The sequence below is a fragment of the Rhinopithecus roxellana genome, chromosome 2 (assembly GCF_007565055.1).
Source record: "Rhinopithecus roxellana isolate Shanxi Qingling chromosome 2, ASM756505v1, whole genome shotgun sequence".
Lineage (NCBI taxonomy): Eukaryota > Metazoa > Chordata > Mammalia > Primates > Cercopithecidae > Rhinopithecus > Rhinopithecus roxellana.
The window spans coordinates 4,932,953-4,953,216 of record NC_044550.1 but is presented as its reverse complement, the minus strand read 5'-3'; the positions used below and the strand labels follow the sequence as shown (position 1 = coordinate 4,953,216).

The 20,264-nt window shown below is 34.0% G+C and overlaps 1 protein-coding gene across 2 annotated transcripts in view; it reads right to left on the bottom strand.

The window, feature by feature from the left end:
- Positions 1-20,264, bottom strand: part of GRID2 (glutamate ionotropic receptor delta type subunit 2) — a 1,566,068-nt gene that overhangs the window by 722,745 nt on the left and 823,059 nt on the right. The window contains exon 3 of one of the 2 annotated variants that reach the window (XM_030916966.1): positions 12,791-13,075. The exons of the other annotated variant lie outside the window; for it this stretch is intronic. Coding sequence (XP_030772826.1) covers positions 12,791-13,075 — 285 coding nt within the window. The remainder of the gene's footprint in view (positions 1-12,790; positions 13,076-20,264) is intronic. 2 annotated transcript variants of the gene reach the window in all.

Below are 20,264 nucleotides of genomic sequence, written 5' to 3'. Positions count from 1 at the left end.
AGCTAGGGATAAAGGCACTCAGAAAGGTGAGGTATCTGAAATTAACATCAAATTCAAAAATGGTAAATTGCTTGCGGTGCTTAGGCAGTAGACATCTAGGGTAAGTTTAGAGAGGTATCATTTTATTGACTTCTTGATAAACGATTATAAGCAAAGCAGATTAGTTATTTTATATTATTCCAGAAAATGACTCATTTTTTATCAATGTGTGTGTTTTCAGTTTCATGTAAACTTTTTGACAACTAGAAATGTTCAATGCCTAAAAGTGAAAAAAGCTGCATCAAAAAGTAATGAATTCTGCATTGCTTGGAGTCTTCTGGCAGGGGAAACAGAACTGTCAATCAGAGATGTGGAAGAGGAGACCTGTTGAAATTTATTGTTTCCAGATGCCTCATCAAGGAACAAAGCTGGCTTATCAGAAGCACCTGTGAAGTTTTAAATATATATACGTTGCTATGCACCCTGCAAAAATTTTGATTGAATGGTTTTGGAATGAGGCCCAGGCATTCCAATTATTAAAAAGCTCTCCTAGAGATTCTAATATACTTTAAAATTTGGGTTCTCAGTGGCCACCAAATTAAATTCTCACCTTTTGTTTATGACTCAGTAATCTCTAAATCATTATGATTCAATTATGTGTTTAGTTTAAAATTATGATATTTGTGTAAATTGCTTTTTTTCCTTTATCCTTTCCTTTACCGTTTTTGTCTTAAAATATTTGATGGGTTGTTCTATATTGTAATTTTTACTGAAGTTTAATTTACATATAATAAAATAAACAGATCTCACATGCTTAAAGGATTGTTTATTGTATTCTACTGTTACTATCACTCAAAACAAGATAATGGATATTTCCATTACCACTAAAAGTTATTTTGTGTCACTTTCCAGACAACCTACCCGAGACAAATAGATGTGACCACTGTCTGATTTTGATCATTATAGCTTAGTTTTGTACTCACTGGACTTAAAATATATGGAATCATACAGTATTACTCATTTTTAAATGTCAGGTTTTTCTAACTTAACACAGTGTTTCTTCATATTTCAATAGTTCATTACTTATTTTGCTCAATAATATTCTGCTGTACCAAAATTCATTTAACCATCCTCAAAATGATGGGCATTAGAGTTGCTTCCAGTTTTGGATATGAGGAATAATGCTGCTATGAATATTCTTGTACAAGAATTCATGTGGCCATACATTCTCATTTTTTTCTGGAGTGAAATGGGTGGGGTATACGAGGTAAGTAGATATTTAACTTGGTAAAAAATCGCCCAACAGCTCTCCAAAGTGACTGCATGTTTTACATTCCAGCCAGCAAAGTATCAGAGGTGCAATTGTATTGCCAATCTTTGCCTTCAGCCAATCTAGTGGGTACAGATTGACATCTCCTTGTAATTTAAATTTGCATTTTTCTATGGACTAATAAAGTTGCACAGTTTATTTGCCACTTATATATCTTCTTATGTGACTGGTCTGGACAAGGCTTTCACCCATTTAAAATTGTTTTTGGTTTCATACTGTTGCTTTGTAAGAGTTTTTAAATATGTGTATTCTCTGAACCCTTTACATATTGCACATATTTATATGCTTTAGAATTTATTGCTCAGTTTGTAGTTTGTCTGTTTCTTAATGTTGTATGTTAATGAGCAGAACATTTTAATTCTGAGAAAGTGCAAAATATTTTTTGTACCTAATAAATCTTTATATATCCTGAAGTCATGAAGATAATCTCTTGTTTTCCTCTAAAAGATTTCTAATTCTAATGTTTTAGTTTAAGTCTGTGATCAATCTTGAATTAATTTTTGTGTGTGGTTAGAGATAAGAGTAAAAGTTATTTTTGTTTTCATTCCATACAGGCACCCAGTTGGTTCAGCAAATATTGTTTAAACATTTCACCACTGAACTGATTGGCATGTCAGTTAATAACCAACCCCACTCTGTGCCTGTGGGTTGATTTCTGGACTCCTAATGATGTCCCATGAATCTATTTGTCAATCCTTATGCCAATATCAAAAAAGCCTTGAAGTCAGGTAAAATATTTCATCCAATTTTTTTCTTTGTTCTTTCAATTGTTGTGCCTTTATAAGATCTTTACACAATGTTGGGATCAACTTATCAATTTCTTCAAAAGGCTCTAAAAACAATTTAAAAATTTAAGATTTTTGATTATTATATTAAATCTATAAATCAATTTATGAAAAATGGATATCTTAAGACTAAAATTTGAAAACCGTGAACATGTATCTCTCCATTATTTAGTTCTTCTTTAAATACTCTGGGTCAATGTTTCATAATTTTTAGTGTAAATGTCTTGCAACATTTTGCAGACTTATTTCTGGGTATTTGATGTTATGTTTTATTTCAGGTTTTAATTTTTTATTGCTATTATAAAGAAATATAATTACTTTCAAATATAGGCTGTAAGCTTACTAATTAATTTAAAAGTTTTAGATTTCATAGGATTTTCTATGTACATTATTATGTATTGAGAAATAAAGACATTTTTGCTTCTTCCTTTTCAAATTCTTTGTGTTTTATTCTTTGTTTTATTTCAGTGTTAGAATTTCCAGTAGAATATTTTTTTGTGTGTGTGGAGGATATGTATTCTTTTCAATTTCTGATATTGTCAAATTTTGTTTTCTGTATTTTTTTAAAATGGTCTTGCTGGAGTTGAACAATGAGAATACATGGACACAAGGAGGGGAACATCATAAATCGGGGCCTGTCAGGGTGTGGAGGGCTACGGGAGGGATATCATTAGGAGAAATACCTGATGTAGATGACAGGTTGATGGGTGCAGCAAACCACCATGACACATGTATACCTATGTAACAAACCTGCACGTTCTGCACATGTATCCCAGAACTTGAAGTATAATAAAAAAAAAAGTTTTTTAATGGTCTTGTTAGTGGTTTATCAAAATCTTTCCTAAAAATTAATAATTTTAGACTTTGTTAACTTTCTCTGTTTTTTTGTTTTCTGTTTTATTTATCTCTACTTATTTTTTTCTTACACTTTGTGTTTAACATAGTCTCATTTTGCTATAATCTAGAGGTGAAGTTTAGTTTCTTGCTATTTAAGCTTTTCTTTTTTCAAATACCAACATCAATTTGATTAATTAATTAATTAATTTATTTGTAGTTACTAATGCTTAGGGCTCAGTGAATTGATGTCTTTAATTCAATTTTGGCTAATTATCAGTCATTTTCTCTTCACATTTGTCTTTGTTTTCCTATCTTCACTCTTTTCTACATAGATACTAATTAGGTTTAATCTTAGTGTAAGTAGGAGTCCTGTTTCTCATGCATGTAAATGTAACTGTGATGAAGACTGATGTTTAGAATTCCTTCCCTCAATCATCTATGCACACGCTCTCCAGATACTAATTCAATATAGAACCTTCAGATTGTGGCCTTTCATTAAAATTATATTATGTATTTATAGTATTGATTTTCTTCAGCTGTTAATTTCTCATTATCAGTGAAGAGTAATTCTGGTTACATTAGTAAGACTGCATTAAAACTATGCAGAGAGAATATTGGACTGAGCGCCATAGTTAACAAAACAAAACAAAACAAAAAAACAACCAAAATAAAAAATGACTTTTTTTAGTCTCTTGGCTTTAATCTCCACATGTATATAAACTGTATTTCAAAATTTTCCAGGTGTCCTTAAAATATTTATTTTTCTTTTTCATGGAAAGTCAAAAAGCAGGTAAAAGTAGTATTTAAAACATATTGCACTCCTTGAGAAGGCAGGATGAAAATCAGCTTGCTTTTCAAGTCATGAAGTATAAATTCAACTAGCATTTATTCCAACCAATTTTTAAATAACCTTAATAGAAAGCAAATTAACACCCTTTATTTCCTGAAGCAAGTGCCACTCAAGGTTTTAACACAAACACAATCACTCTTCAACACTTGGAAATATTTGAAGGTTTTTTTATATATATATAATATTCATACAGAGATATTCCTTCAACTACCAAAGTTAAAAAAATAAAAAGTGAAAGAATCAATCTGAGCTGAAATAAACGATGTTACCCATGAAGATATAGAGCTTGGGGTAGACCAAAACCAGATTTGCTTGGTTGAACTTGATAGTAGCTACTTGAAACTGAAAATGCCTTGCTTATTGCTGTACAGTAGGTCTCTGGATCCACATCCCTTTCTTTTCCTTTCCCCTTTTCCCTGGCATCAGCTGCCTTAACAAGAAGGATTCTTGCCATAAGAGAGACTAAACACCCTAGGCACGTATCAATCTTCTGAGAAAACTTGGGTAAGGGAGGGACTCAGACTTCTACGGCTTTGTTGGATATAGCAACTATCTAGCCCTGGGGGAAGGCGGGAAAATGCTCAGATCCAACTATTTGGTGGGGGTCTCAGTGCGGGAAGGAAAGATACGTGACATGTAGGTGGCTCCCTTTATACCAACTTAATATACTGTTGTTGCTTCCTACATTGAGTATATAATTGGAATTCGTGTGTTATATGTTTCTACTTTCCTACTTCATAAATATTCAAGGAGATTTTCCTTATTGGGAATAATGTCGCATACAGACAAGCTTCTTTTCTTCCCAAAAAGAGATGCCTAGCACTGTGTTGGACTCTGGAAATTTCTGACTCTGACTAATGACTATGCCATTTGGGACCTCTGCTGAAGAGAGGAGTCTCCTCCTAGAGACTCACTTTGGGATTTTGGACTTGGAGCTCCCCAAATATGGCTACCCGGTACATCCATTTTCAAAAGCAGCTATTAGCTTTCTAACGGACTCTTACTGAAACTGAAAGCCTGATCTATGAATGACCTGACATTACTATCTTGAGGGTCACTTCGAATTCAGCAACTAGTAATATGTGCAGGGTCCAACAAGCATGCAAATCAAAATCAAATTCTTCCTTTAGGATACTTTACCTCCTGAAGCTAAGTGCTGGCTGGACAGGGTCTTGAGATGCAGAAGTTCCATAAACAAATGGTGATGGCTTTGCTGAACTGAAATCTGAAAGTGTTCACTGTAGTTTGCTTAGGTCATTCAAGTTCAGCACCTGCTATGCAGTACTGAAAATGGACATGCTTACTCTGCTAAGTGGGCAGAACCTAAGCCTGTTCTCATAGCCCTGTATAATACTCACCTCCACGGCACTTTCTCTCTCTCTCTCTCTCTCTATATATATATATATATATACACACACACACACACATGTATACACACACACACACACACACATATATATGTGTGTATATATATGTATATACGTATATATACACATCATGAGTGCTGATCTGTTGCCAAGAGCTTAGTAGTTTGGTATGCTACTTAGAGAACTACAGAGTAGTAACACTATAGACACCACACTTTGGAGCTGTGAATTGTGGAAGTATATCAAGGCTGCATCAGGGTTACTCATGGAGTAACTCATAGTAAAAGTCCATTAACTGATCAGATCAACTGGACTCAAGCTGATTACTGGGACAGACACAGATTGCCACCATTGCTGCCTGACATGATCTACCATTTACCGGGTCTACCATCACAGACAGGACACAAAGCAAATAATTTCTGTTACCAGGGCCTGCACTTATTGTCATACTTGTGATTCCTGCTAAAAGTTGACTTCTTGTCTCCTAGTAGGGACAGTCAAAGAGGGTTGTCCACTCCCACTGCAAGCACATTGACTATTTTGGCCTCTGATCACTTCCTAGGGCTGCCTGAAAATGTTGGAGATACTTTTTTAGGTCGTGTTATTATTGCTCCAGTCTGATTCGCTGATGTACGTGCTTCTTTAGAAGCTCTTGAAATTAATCTGCATCATGTTTTCAGCTTACTGGACCATTTGCAGCCTGACAAATGTATGCAAAAGATGCTCAACAATGGCCTGGTAGTCAAGGGACTTATTGTCTACCATCAACAGACTTCCAGTGTTGTTTAGTATTGAAACAATCTCCTCAAATGCTGACTTCAAAAGATGTGCAGTTTTATCTTCTTCACTTTTTCCTGGTCCATATACCTTAGTGAGGCAGCTTGTTCACTTTATGAACATGTTCCAAGAAAGAAATAATACCATCTTGGGTGATTTCTGTGCAATGATCAACATGAAAGTCGTGTGGGATTACCTATACCTACTTCTAATTTGAAAATTTTATTATAACCTTTTCTGGGCAAAACACTTCTTTCTTTTTCCCCAGAGCAGCCTGTGTGGCAGCCTTGCCTAAATGGAGCTTATGGGATTTGGACTCAATTATGTTTCAGTCTCCTGGAGTTTCTTGTTTTATTGATATGATTCTGGATCATAAGGATAATGAGCACTTTGTGAGGACGCAGCTTGTTCATGCAGGCCAAAGTGAGGGACACAATCAGTCTCTGTAAGTTTTATAAAAATGTCCTTGTAGCTCTTGCACCATTTTTTATGAAAAGTCTATGTGCAAACAGGAAATAATTGAGAAAAAAGATGACATCACAGTTATTAGGATGAAATACATCAGTTTTCTGGAGGTAGAAGGAGAGCACCAAATGAGAAGGGAACATTCACAGACCCCAACAATTATGGGGAAAGGACGGATACTAATGATATTTGTTTTTCAAAATGACTTCTGGAGTATTCTCTATGAAAGAAAACTCCCTGGTACAGAACATCCAAACTAGGATAAGTGTCTTAGACTTCACTGACTGTTGGACTTGCCTTTTCTTACCAGATGGCTCTATTCATGACTTGATCGCCATTCCTTTATTCTTATGAATAAGTCTACTGGAAATAGCAGAGGATGCACCTGCCACCCCTTTGCAGAATGCTTGAAAATACCTCTAAATACCTTCTCTACCACTATTCTCACTCATTACATTGGATGGTAAGAAAGCTACTAAACTGGTGGCATAAAACAAGGATTGTTAAATAATCCTTAAAGGGCTAGATAACAATATGTCAGGGTTATTTAGGTTATATTGCTTTTGTTACAAGTGCAGGACTCTGCTACTGTAGCTTAAAAGCAGCCAAACAACAGGCAAATATATGACCATGGCTGAGTTCCAATGGAATTTTATTTACAAAAAGTAGTTTGTAACTACTACAACAATAGTAGTTATTTACAACAGTAGTTTGCTGACCCCTGGAGTAGACAACGAGGACGGACTTAATCAACTACTCTCACAAAGTCTCTCCTAAACAAGAACTGGACTGAATTATTCTACTAATTGAGAACACTGGGCATTACCAGAGGACGAGGAGGTCACATAGGAGGTAATATTTGTTTGTGTTCCACCTGGGGGATTCCTGAAATTGGGCGTAACCCTTCCCTCCACCAACTCAGGCAAACCAGCCCCACTTCCAGTACTATAATTTTTGTATGGAGATTACCACCCTTCTGAAGACACATGATTGAACATTAGGGTAGGCATGAGAAATTTTCAATTGTTTAAGTAAAGATCAGCAGAAGATCATATAGTACACTAATGAGATCTCTCCAAAGTGAGGCTACCCTTATTTATTTACAGGAGCTACGTGGAGCAGTATCTGTGAATCCTGTGGGCAGTTTATCCTACTATGGAATTCATGCATTACAAAGTTTTCCCTGAATTTCACTGAAGCAATCAACGGCACCACTTCAGTTCTGGAATTCATTCAGGTCAGCTTCAACTCACTGGCCAGTGTATTTACAGATGATAGGTTTTGCCTATGGGCAAAGGTGGAATCTTTGTAACCACAAATAAATCCTTTTGTATCTAAATTAATGCTTCTGGCCAAGTGGAAAGGTTCATGCAGAAATTTAAGGAGAAAGCTACCTGGCTTTTTAAAGTAAACTTCAGTAGTTCATAGAATTTGTTCAACTGGCTGGGTCCAGGACCCTGGTGGGCATGGTTGAGATCAATCCTAATCATTCAAGTCCTGTTTATCATCTCTTTAAATAAATACAGATGAGAAAAGCTGAATGGATATGATCCCAATCCCTACCTTTCAGATAAACTAGAGGAGTGGTAATCTCATGGGGGAAATTTGCTATTAGCCCACAATGTTGTAGCAAGAACATGAATATTATATTATTGGGAGACAATTCTCCATAGGTCTCCTGTGTTACTACACATTTTGAAAACAGGAGTTCTTATTAGGGAACAGGACACATGGGTTCCCTAAGCTCAGGGTTTCTTAGCTGCCATACAAGCCCATTACACATACGGTATTCACTTGAAGTGCTCCACATTGCGTTGTGGAACTTGAGGGCAAGAGAAACAGACATTACTATGAGGGTCATGCTGCTTGCTGTACCATGAGTAATAAAGTCTCTCTATACAATCTGAAAGCCTAGTATTTCCCACCAGCATCCATGAAACGGATGCAGCTAACTTATTAGCTTGCACATAGGGTAAAATTCCCAATCATTCAGAATTTCTGACAGCATTACATCACAAAATTTAGCTGTAAGATATTCCGGGACTATAGTTTTTCAGCCAGGAATGTTGCACTCTCAAATTTGGTATTCTATTTGCAAAGAAAAAAGAATAGTTATTGAGCCAGGCTGGTAAACAAAGCTTGTGAGCCATCAGAGTTTACCTTAAACAGCCAGGTGGCTTTCTCAAATTTCTGCATAAACCTTTACTGTGCCAGAAGCATTAATCCGACAACGAAAGGATTTATTTGAGGTTGCAGAATTTCTACTTTTGCCCACAAGGAGAAGGCAGCTATTTCTGCTACAGAGAGGTCAGCCTATTTTGTCCCAATGACTTTCTCATTTCCGTGCTTTCAATAATAAGTAAACCTTCCTAATTGACATATAGTATTTTTCCTTGGTGTTAGTATGTTGGAATTCTGAGGGTTTGAAGTCTCTCTACTGAAAATGATTCTATGTAATTTATACATTTATTTTTTATTTCACAATCTGTTGGAAAAATTTCCATATAGGTTATTTTTAAATCTATAATGTTAAAATACTGTCATGGTTGAAAGCAAGGACAGGAAGAGATCTTTCATATTTGAATTGGGGTTTCTCCATTTACTGGAAGTTACCTGACCTCCCACTACCTCAGCTTTTTCATTTGGAAAAAAAAAATAATAATAATAACTACTACAGAGGGCTACTATGAGGATTAAATGAGATAATACATGTAAAGCACTTAGAAGAGAGGCTGGATATAGTAAATATTCTCTATTAGATTAGCCCTTATTATATTCTTGGGTGATAGTTTATTGCAACTCCTTTATACTGATAAATGATTAAGGTTATAGGCTCTGTCAGACTTTAAGTCTCAGATCTGATACTTCCTACTTATGTTTTTTGTGAACAAGTTACCTATCAGTTATTCCTGTCTCCCTATTTGTAAAATTGTGACAGTAGTGTTCTTACTTCATAGGGCTACTGAGAAGATCCAATGATATGATATCTTGTTCTAGTGTTTGACAAATAAAAATGCTCAGAGATATTATTTTTAATATTTTAATTGCTACAATATTTGATCACACTTTCTATTGGTGGGGGGGGGGGCTGTTTCTCACATATTTTTGCCTCTTAAAATACTATTAGCTTCCATAATCAAGATTGAAGTCATTCCATAAATCTTCAAAAGTCTTTAATCACTGGTGCCAAAATCAAACACTTCTTTACACACCAGTAGCCCTGAGTTTACATCATTCATAACACTTAACCCACTATTTTCTCTATTAAGAAAGACACACCTTTTGTTAATTGTAAGCTTGTTAAAGACTAAGACTACATTTTGAATACTTTTTATCTCATAGGTTGCAATTGCACTGAGCAAATGAGCAATGGATATTTCCTGAAGGACATATTTTTAAAAGCTGAACATTTCCTAACCTATTTTCAAGCCTTTGAAAATGTGTCCTGAATCAATCCATTCAAATAAAGTTTCCACATATTTTTCATCTTTTCATCCATTGACTTAGAATCAAAGATATCAATTTTCTTTGTTAAGAAATTTAAAGTAGACATTTATATTTTCCCCTTAATTATAATTAACTGCTTTTGAGAAGGAGGTTTATCTAAGTAACTTGATATAGAAGTCTAAATCTTTTTAAAAAGTGTATACTTTTTCTAAACAAAATACATTTTCAATAACATTTGGCCCCATGAAGCTGCCTAATTCCATCCATAGATGATAGTTAATCTATTTCTTAATGAAAGCAATTCTTGATAACCAACATAAAAGTCACATACAATTCTGATGTTTGAACTTAAAATGATGACACTGATGAATGGATATGTAAATACAAGTAGCCCTCTTCAAAGTACAAGGTATTTGGCTAGTTTGATGTTTATTTTGGACTCTATTCCAATGCTTTACTTGCAAGATTAATTGTAAGTATTAAAGGGAATTTTTCTTTCATTAAACAAGGGTATTACTGAAATAATGATAGAAGCAGAAATATTTTTCATAAATTATTAAGCTAAATAAGTGAAAAAGCAAGTTTATCCCAAGAATAAAAGAAAATTCCTAAAGCAAACCTCAGATCTAACAGATGACCCAGTCATATATTACATGATTATTCCATCTTATTTACTCAAATAACAACTCAGGAAAAAAGAATAAGAAATTTCAAATACGTATAAATGATTCTGTGACGATGTATTTATTTAGTATATATTTTCAAAGTATAGTTATCTCACCCATAATAAAAACGTCTTCTTTTATACAAATTACCTGACTATAATATATGTAGGACTTAGAAACAAGTTAACAAGGAATTTTCTTTCTTCATGGTCATTTATAATGAACGAGTAATATCCTTGTTTCAATGTTGATAAAATGCCTTAATCAAAAGTCCCTTTTCTGTTCTAAATCCCAGCACTTTGGAGGCCGAGGTGGGTGGATCATGATGTCAGGAGATCCAGACCATCCTGGCTAACACGGTGAAACTCTGTCTCTACTAAAAATACGAAAAAAAAAAAAAAAATAGCTGGGCATGGTGGCATGTGCCTGTAGTCCCAGCTACTCAGGAGGCTGAGGCAGAAGAATCTCTTGAACCTGGGAGGAGGAGGTTGCAGTGAGCCGAAATCGCACCACTGCACTCCAGCCTCGGTGGCAGAGGGAAACTCCATCAAAAAAAAAAAATTAAAAAGTCACTTTCATAGTACTAACTGAAAATTGTTTTCCCCCCTTAAGTAAAGCGTCCATTTTTAAATTTATTATTTCAATATATGTTTGATCAGAGACTATAAGAATACCATTTAAGTTATAAAGGCCACAAATAATGTGACTGTAAGAAAATCAACAAAGTCTTATTCAGCATGTTGATTCAAAAGAGTTTACTATGTTCTCTAAATAATCCTATCAGTGAATTTCAGGCTTGTGTTGAGTTCAATCCTTACTTTAACTGATGAGCCAATTATTTTTAATATCATTTTTGTTTATTTTATTCATTTCGGTCTGTTAGACTTTGTTCTGTGACCCCTTAATAATGTGAATTAAGCAACAAAAATAAGGATTTCCGTCTTGGAGACAAAGGAGTTGTTTCCAGAGAGTGCCACAGACTTTGGCTGAAGCCTACCCACCAAGTTTAATGGGACTCTGGCTGCCAAAACCCCATGCAACCCTTGAATATTCAGGGCTAAATGTAACTGCTACTTGCTCTCCTTCCCTGGGAGTCCACAGGAGCTCTTTCTTATTTGTTGCTTCCTAGATTTCTGCCAACTTGTTTATTCTCAATTCTATTGATGGCACTTTCTGGCCGACTCTTGTGTAACTGTTCTCCAATATTGTTCACATTGCTGGGTAGCTTAGGACAAGAAGGCATTTTAAAGATGTTTATTTACTTATTTGCAAAGAAAAATAAGTTACGCTACAGAGAGTGAAATCCTCTCTGACTTTCTTTTCAGAAAATTGTAAAAACTGAAGCCATCCCGATTGAACATAAAATTTTTCCAAGACTCCTTCTCAAGACATAACCTCTAAGAAAGCACATGTTTCAAAATATGCATTCTTTATCAAGATCTGTTCATTTCCCCTCATTTGGTCATACTCATCTCTATTTTATTTCTGCCACAAATAAGAGGGAATCTGTAGGTTAAGATATCTGGGATCAGACAGTTAGAAAAAAGGTAGATAAATTCAGAAAAAATAAATGTAAACAAAAATGCTATTTTGTTTAGTTTTTAATGAAGCACCAGTAAGTATACTGAGACAAAGCATTTTATTCTCAAATGATGGTAAATTTAGGGACAATACTTTGTGTTTTACCTTGAAAGATTAAAGAAATTCTTTTTATACTACTTAGTACTTTTGTGAGATTTCCTACTACAGACAGCATATAATATGGATTGTATGGTGACATAATTTTAGTGACTCCAAGGAGTTAAGTACTGAGTAGGTATTAAAGTCTACACAAGGGTGTAAGCCAGATCTGTCAGATTTCATTTCACCAATTAATAAAAAGGGGTAATTTTTCAGTGTTCTAGGGTTATCCAATATGATCTTCTGCATTATAGAGAGGTATAAATATTTTTTTGAAAGAGAAGAAAGATGGTGTCGTTTTTATGACTAAATTACCATTATTTGAAAAAATCAAGATGTGTTGGAGTCAGATTCTCTCTAGAAACATTTGTAAACTAAGCATTAAGTAGGTATAGGTATTTATAATTAAAGTTGACTTTATACCAAAATGTTGGACTTAAATACCTTAACACAATTTTCAGTTGCTGCTAGGTTTATAAGAAGAATATCACAAGACAAGAAAACCACAAATAACAATGAGTAAGATCCTTGAAACTTTTAAGATTTAATGAAATTGCTTCTCATGCAAATATCAGCTTACAAAACCCACACAAATTATAAACACTTACCATATTCACTGTCATAGAATATAATGAATTTCTGCCAGGCATACTCTGTGACCACTCTTAGGATAACATCATTCAGGTAGACAGGTGGGCGAACTGAGAGAGTGTAGTCATCATTCCTGTTGCTCCGGGTGAGTCCACAGCCACTCCTTGGGGTCCCAGCTGTTGAGCGCTGAATGAATAGGTGGGGGATATGCATGGCGTCTGCCAAAGACTGGAGGGATCCTGCTGACGTGCAGCCAATGGAGCTGACCAGGGCCAAGATGCCTTGATTCATAAGTTCACAGGCTGCAAGAAAGCACAGTAATATTCAAAATGTCAATGGGTTTCACATATTTTCCCTTTTTAAGAAACAGTGGATGGATAAAGCTTACAGATTTTGTATATAGCTATGCAAATGTTTTAGAAAGGACCATGCTATGTGAGGAGATCCTCAAATTACAAAGCGCTATTGGTATTCCAAGATTTCTGCTCTTATTAATTATGTGACCTTGTGCAAATCATTTGGCTTCTCTTGGCTCAGTTTCATCATCTGTAACGAGGGTAAAATAGCATGAATATTGCAGGATTATTGCAAGGATTAGAGAAAACACAGTGTCTGTTATTTGCAACTCACATGATAGATATTCAATTAGTGGTAGATAAACTTTTAAAATTATCAATTTACAATTCAGAGAAAAGATAATTCCCTACTGAATGCATAATACAAGGTTTCAAAAAGTAGATAATATGTAAACTGTTGAATCAACAGAAAGATGAAGGTTTGGAGGAAAGCATTTCTGGCCACAGAAAAGAGAATGATTCAGGTATCTAAAAAGTTGATGACATTTCCCCTTTCCATAAATTGGAGAAACAAAAATGTTTTTGTTATTTTCCTTGACAGTAAGAAAGCTTATTGTCAAATCAAATCAATTCAAATACTACATGGTAGCCAGTGTCTCATTCTGGTTACCAGATCAACAATTTATAATTCCTACTATATGATAATGATCTCTTATTTCACTTTATTCTATGTGCATACCTCAAAAATGTACTTAAAACTAGATCAAATATAAATTATAAGTAATTGTAAAGAAATTGCATACACAGAAAAAAGAGTTAAGAGGTAATATTTCATAATGGCAAACTTTGAAGATAAAAAATAAAAATAAATTCAAAAATAAGTGCAGAAGAAATCAATGAAAAAAAGTTTTCATTTTAGAAGCTCATTTCTTATAACTGGTTCAGCCTTATTTAGATTTTAGGCATTCTAGGTATAACATTCTTAAGATTCAAAATTTATTATAGATTGTTTTACATAGTTCTTTAAAAACTTAAAGGAAAACTTAATGGTAAGTTCTTGTATATAATGAACTGGCCAGTTAATGAAGGCTGATTTAAAATGCAAGCTTAAAAGTGCAGTACTAATGATAAGCATATCATCACCAAATAAATTTATTATTATTAATGTTAAGCCAACCAATGCATGCAAAATCAATGAACAATTATCAGAGACATATTTGTCAAGCATTGCGTCATTAAAGAAATTATATTGGTTTCCAATAAATGTGAAAGCATCAACGATTGATTTTTTTTTTCTTTTTTTTTTTCTGAGATAGAGTTTCCCTCTGTTGCCCAGGCTGGAGCGCAGTGGCACGATCTTGGCTCACTGCAACCTCCGCCTCCTGGGTTCAAGTGATTCTCCTGCCTCAGCCTCCTGAATAGCTGGGATTATAGGCCTGTGCCACCACGCCCTGCTGATTTTCTTGTGTGTTTTTAGTAGAGACAGGGTTTCACCATGTGGGTCAGGCTGGTCTCGAACTCCTGACCTTGTGATCTGCCTGCCTCGGCCTCCCAAAGTGCTGAGATTACAGGTGTGAGTCAACACGTCTGGCCTAGATGGATGCTTCTTAGACCATAACATTGTAAGGTCTAATTTTAACAAAAATTACATGTTCTAGTCATGTTCACGAATTCAATTTTCATAGAAAATAATGTAAGTTTATACTTAGAATGTCAATGAATTAATGCAAAAAGAGTAGTCAAATTTTTATTTCAATACTTTGGTATATATGACCATTAATGATTCATATAAGCAAATAGAAAGTCACTTTTTAGAAGAGATTTTGGTTTGTAGCATTTAAAATCAAAATAAGAAAAGTGCCTTAAGGGGTACACAGTTGGAGTCAATCTTTACACTTGTTACAGGTAATTAAGTAAATATAATATTTTACATACTTCTACCACAAAACTTATACAGTTATAAACATTGAAATTTGGGAAAAAATTTACTTTCAGTATTATATTCTGTCACATATAACATGGCAGGAAAATTGTCTGTTTTAATCTTCAGATTTAGAAGGATATATTCCAAAATCAAAAGTCATATATGAATCTTGCTTAGTAGATAAATTTGCTGTAGCATAAAATCTTGTTTCTTCCAATCCACTGTTACTTCCTATTAATCCCCATTAGTAAGGACACAGACTAAGCAGATACTAAAACTGGTTGTTTTTGTATAAACAAGTTTGTTTTTGGATTACTATTTGCTATTACCTATCGTGCTATTCATATTAGCAAGAATAACTGAAAATTTCCTATAAAATCAAAATCGGAATAATGAAAAATTGCAGCCAGAAAACATATGTAAGGCCTAAAAGATAATTTAGTGATCACGCAGTCCAAGGATGGGAAATTGGCTTTACCTGCTGTGCTTTTGATGACTTGTTGGTAAACTGGCATCCTGGAACACTATTTTGAGAGTTTGAGACTCAATAAGAAAAAGTACCAAAATCATTTTGTCAGGTTTCTCATAGAAAGAGACTGGGAGAGAGGTGGCCTGCAAGTTATAAATGCACATCCCTCTGATAGGGCCCAACCCTTTATTGTCAAGAAATCACACACGCCCCCACTGAAAAAACAAAACAGATGACCCAGCTCTCTAACCCATCATCCTTTTCACCACAACAAGCAAACAATGGAGAGTCTGGTATTTGTATCCTCAAAATTTTACATAGCAAAGTAAAGATAAAGCTCTAAATAGGGGAAAGCTCAATTTGAGATTGTTTTATTGTGAAGTTTGTCAAAAGGAGGTAGTCCCACTGAAGAGGAAAGGAAGAGCTCACACAGCTAAAATGAATTGGGACTGGATGACTCAAAACAAAACCACAGTTGTGCACATACAAGAATGGGCCTCTGCAGCAACCTGCCATTTCCCCTTCAAGGCTGTATTTGATGACCATTTTGCCCTGTTTTATCAAAACAAAATGTTGGTTGAAGCATGGAAGATAGAACTTGATTTGCTCTGGATCTGTATGGCCCTAGATGAAGGTTAGTATAAAAAATAGACAATAACTCATGGCAGCTGAAGGGAGATTTCAGGGAATAAAAGGCTGCAATAAGAACACAAGCCAAGCTTAGTAAAGCAGACTACCTTTTGCAAGAATTTCATGTCTTGACAATTCAAATACTTCATTATTATGAGTTGTAGTTTCATAGAATGCATAGCCAGTTCATTTGATATAGTATGAGAATTGAATTTGGAAGATCAGAATGTGTGTGTGTTTATCCACCATTTTAAATTAAAATAATCTAAACCTAGGACAGTCCAATGGCATATGAGCCTTGTGATTTATTTATACTATATATTCACGTATACAGAAACATCTATACATACAGACCATATTGAAAAGCTTGCTGGTTTTGTGACTCCAGTTGTTTGAGATTCTATCACTATCAAAGATGTTTGGAGACTGCACTAACTGCCAAAAGCACAACTATTATTTTTATTATTTTTAATAGCAATTGCAACACTTTTACCATTTGTGGTCACTCTGCAGTTATGGAATTTAATTCTGCTCTATAAATGTATACATTTATGCTAAGATATATTCATGTACACTATCGTTTTCATTTCTTAAGCTAAATATTTTTGAGTCTTTTTTACTAAGTAAAATAAGATTTAAAATAAAATGCATAAAGAGTTAAAAAATTTATTACCTCTTACTGAATACTCAATGAGAACTCAGTGAAATATTTTTTGGTAGCAAAATCCTTTCTGAACACATATGTTCTTTGTGATTTTTTTTTCTGACTTATTTATATTTACCATTTTGTCCTCACATAACTTCCTCTGGTGATTTTAAGTCACATCAGGATTTTAGCTCATCACATTCATACACTGCTGTGGTTTGAATTGTTCCCCAAAGTTGAGGTATTGAAAACTCGACCCTCAATGTGGTAGTGTCGGGAGGTGGAACCTAATGGGATATGTTTGGGTCATGGAGGCACTACCTTTTTGAATGAATTAATGCTATTATTGTGGGAGTGGGCTCCTTATCAAAAGACAGTTTAGGCTCCTCTTGCCTTTCTCTTGCCCTCTCTTTGCCCTTCCTTCATAGGATGACACAGCAAGAAGGCCTTCTCCAGATGCCAGTGTATTGATCTGGACTTCCCAGCCTCTTGAACTGTGAGAAAATAGTTTCTGTTCATTATAAATTACCCAGTCTCAGGTATTCTGTTATAGCAGCACAGAAGGGATTAAGACATATTTATTCATCAATATAAATATCAACTTTCAGTCATATCCCAGGAACTTCTCTGGAGGTCAGAGAATGATATGACAGGTTCTATCCTCAAAGAGCTCCCAGTCTGTCCACCATAGTCTTTCCAAAATCTGCCCTGCATCACAATCAGAAGTGGAGATTAAAAATACATATAGAGATGACTAAGTCTACCCCTAGACTTTCTAGTGTATTCATTCCAGGGTGGTAGTCGTGTATTTGCATTATGAAAATGTTACCTGAATAGTTCTGATGTGTAACCCTTTCTGAAAAACATTAGCCTGGCCGATTGTAACTGCAATGCTCTTTGAAGTAATTGTTGCAGAACATCTAATATTTGTTGCTTTTTTATTATTTTTTCAGTAATTTTCAGTTATCTTCAACAATGACCATAAATGGGCAGTGGAACTTCACTACTTGTGTATTCTTTCCATGATGACTAAAAGTAATCTAATTTCTTTTTTTCTGTTTATTTTATTAATGAATCACAAATATAGTATTTATGATTGCTTTTTTAATCTTCCACCAAAAAGCTTCAGACATTCGCTTTTATACTTCTAGGAATACAGTAACACAAAACAATTTCAGCTTACCCAGACATTTAGAATTCTTTGCAAATATGAATTTTAGCAACCATCTGAGATGTGACATTTAAAAGATGGTCTATATTTGGGACATCATCAATGTAGTTTGCCAGAAATAAAATCATCTGGAACAAATTCTTCCAAATAAATCTTGTCTTTATATATAAATAGTGTTACAAGGTCCAAGTTAATCATAATTATCCACTTAGGAAATGAAAATACAGAAAAAAATTGTAATTAAAAATTGTTAAGATTTTATTCCTTCTTACAAAATAAAAGTGCTAAAATGGTTGATTACCAGCCACCAAGAGAACTCAGTTGAGTAATTTTCAATGACTTTTTCACTCATAAAAAGCCAACATGAAACTTTAATTATAATTAGTGATCCAAACCTGAGAAAATTAAACATTTACCCTGACACATATTTTAAGTCACCTTGTTTTTCAATTTATATCTCATAACAACCCTGTGCGGAAAAACTATTATTATTCCAACTTTCAAGTAAGAAAATTCTGACTCAGTGACATTAAATTCATTGTCCATCATACTACTAGTGAATCCCTAACACTAGTAAATGTCAGAGTTGGGGTTCAAACCTGGCTTAAATTAGAATGTCTGGGCCATGAAGAACTACAAAATAAATCATTGTTTTTAAATATAAAGGCCCATATGAAAAATTTGGAGGGTTTTTAACTCTCCCTTATTATAAAATTCAGAAAAATTCAGCCTCCTAGATATAAAAAAGAAAAAAGAAAAGAAAAGAAAGAAAGAGAATCCTTAATAGTATTCTCTTTAAAAAAAAAAAATTTAGTTTGGGATTAAAATATTGATTCACTATAGTTTCAGCTCCAAATAATTTCATACATTCAAAGAATGTATATAAAGGGAAATTTCAACAAGGCTGCAAAATGGGACTGAGAAGAACCTAGAAAGTATTGAGTACACTTTTAATTAGACCTAAAGTGATTCTACCATCATTGATGTAATAAAAATGATAATGATGAAATATTACTTTATTTTTATTTTGTTTGGAGTTTACAGAATGGTTTCACATACATTTTATCATTTGATCAGCATGGCTAGAGTGAATATTTTCCTATTCCCCTTTATTCAAAACTAAATTGAGGCTTATTTTTACATTTTTATTAAGTAGTAGAGACAAGGCTGGAACACATATTTTTTGATATTTACTATGTATGTTTATATATAATTTATATATTTTCATAAGTTTTATAAAATTTATATATAAAATTTAAAATACAAGACAAAAATTAGTAAATGTACTAAATATAATTATATAATTACAAAAATTAGTAAATAGACTAAATAGGATTATTTAGTATATATAGTATATAAATATATTTATATTTAGTATATTTACTAAATATACATATTTTACTAATATAATTATATTTAGTAAATTTATAGTTTTTCAATGATATATTTCATGGTTTCTGATTTAAGGAAATTCAGATCAATCTTCTGTTTTTCTATCTTTTTATGTTAGTAACAATTCTTCAAAGAACACACATATATGTGCATATATATATATCTCTCTATCATATATGTAAAATGTATTTTTGTATCAGGCAAGTACCAGGTACTTAGGGTGCAAGATGGCCCAAAATAGGCAAGAGTATAATGGGTAAGACAGAAGATATTCATATGAATGTATAATGATGTACTGAGTAGGTTCCAGGTCAAAAGAGAACATTATTCTATGATAGCCCAAAAACATTTTTCCACTAGAGATTGGAGAAGCCTTTGCTACAGAAGTGAATATAGAGCTGCAATCTGAAGGATAAGTAGGAACTGATTAAGTGGATGGAGCTTACCTTGATGAAAAAGAGTAAATAAAATGTTTCCAAAAGAAGAAATAGAATGTGCAAAGATTCTGTGACACAGAAATAATGAAATACCAGAAAGGCAGAAAGAGGAGCTAAGTGGATGGAGTTCAGAGAGCATGGTAGAGAGTGGTGCAAGGTGAGACTGGCAGGAGAGGCAAGAAATATGATTTATGATGGAGCTTGTCTTTTTGTTATTAATATGAAGGAGACCTTTACATGCCTCAGTGCCACCATTTATCCACATTTATATAACTGCCTTTAGTCTTGTATTTTATATTTATGAGTTATGTAGCTTTTCAGAAATTTTAAAACTATATACAATGAAATTGTCAGTCTTTTAGGACTGTTTTGCTTCACACTGAGTTTAGAAAGGCCTTTTCCCAATAGTCTGCAGATTTATAAAATTATCAGCTTATCGAAAACAACACCATATCTGTCCTATACTTAATAACTGATTGGCAGCTGATAGAAGATATAGCAATTGAACTTTAGGAAACTCGGTGAG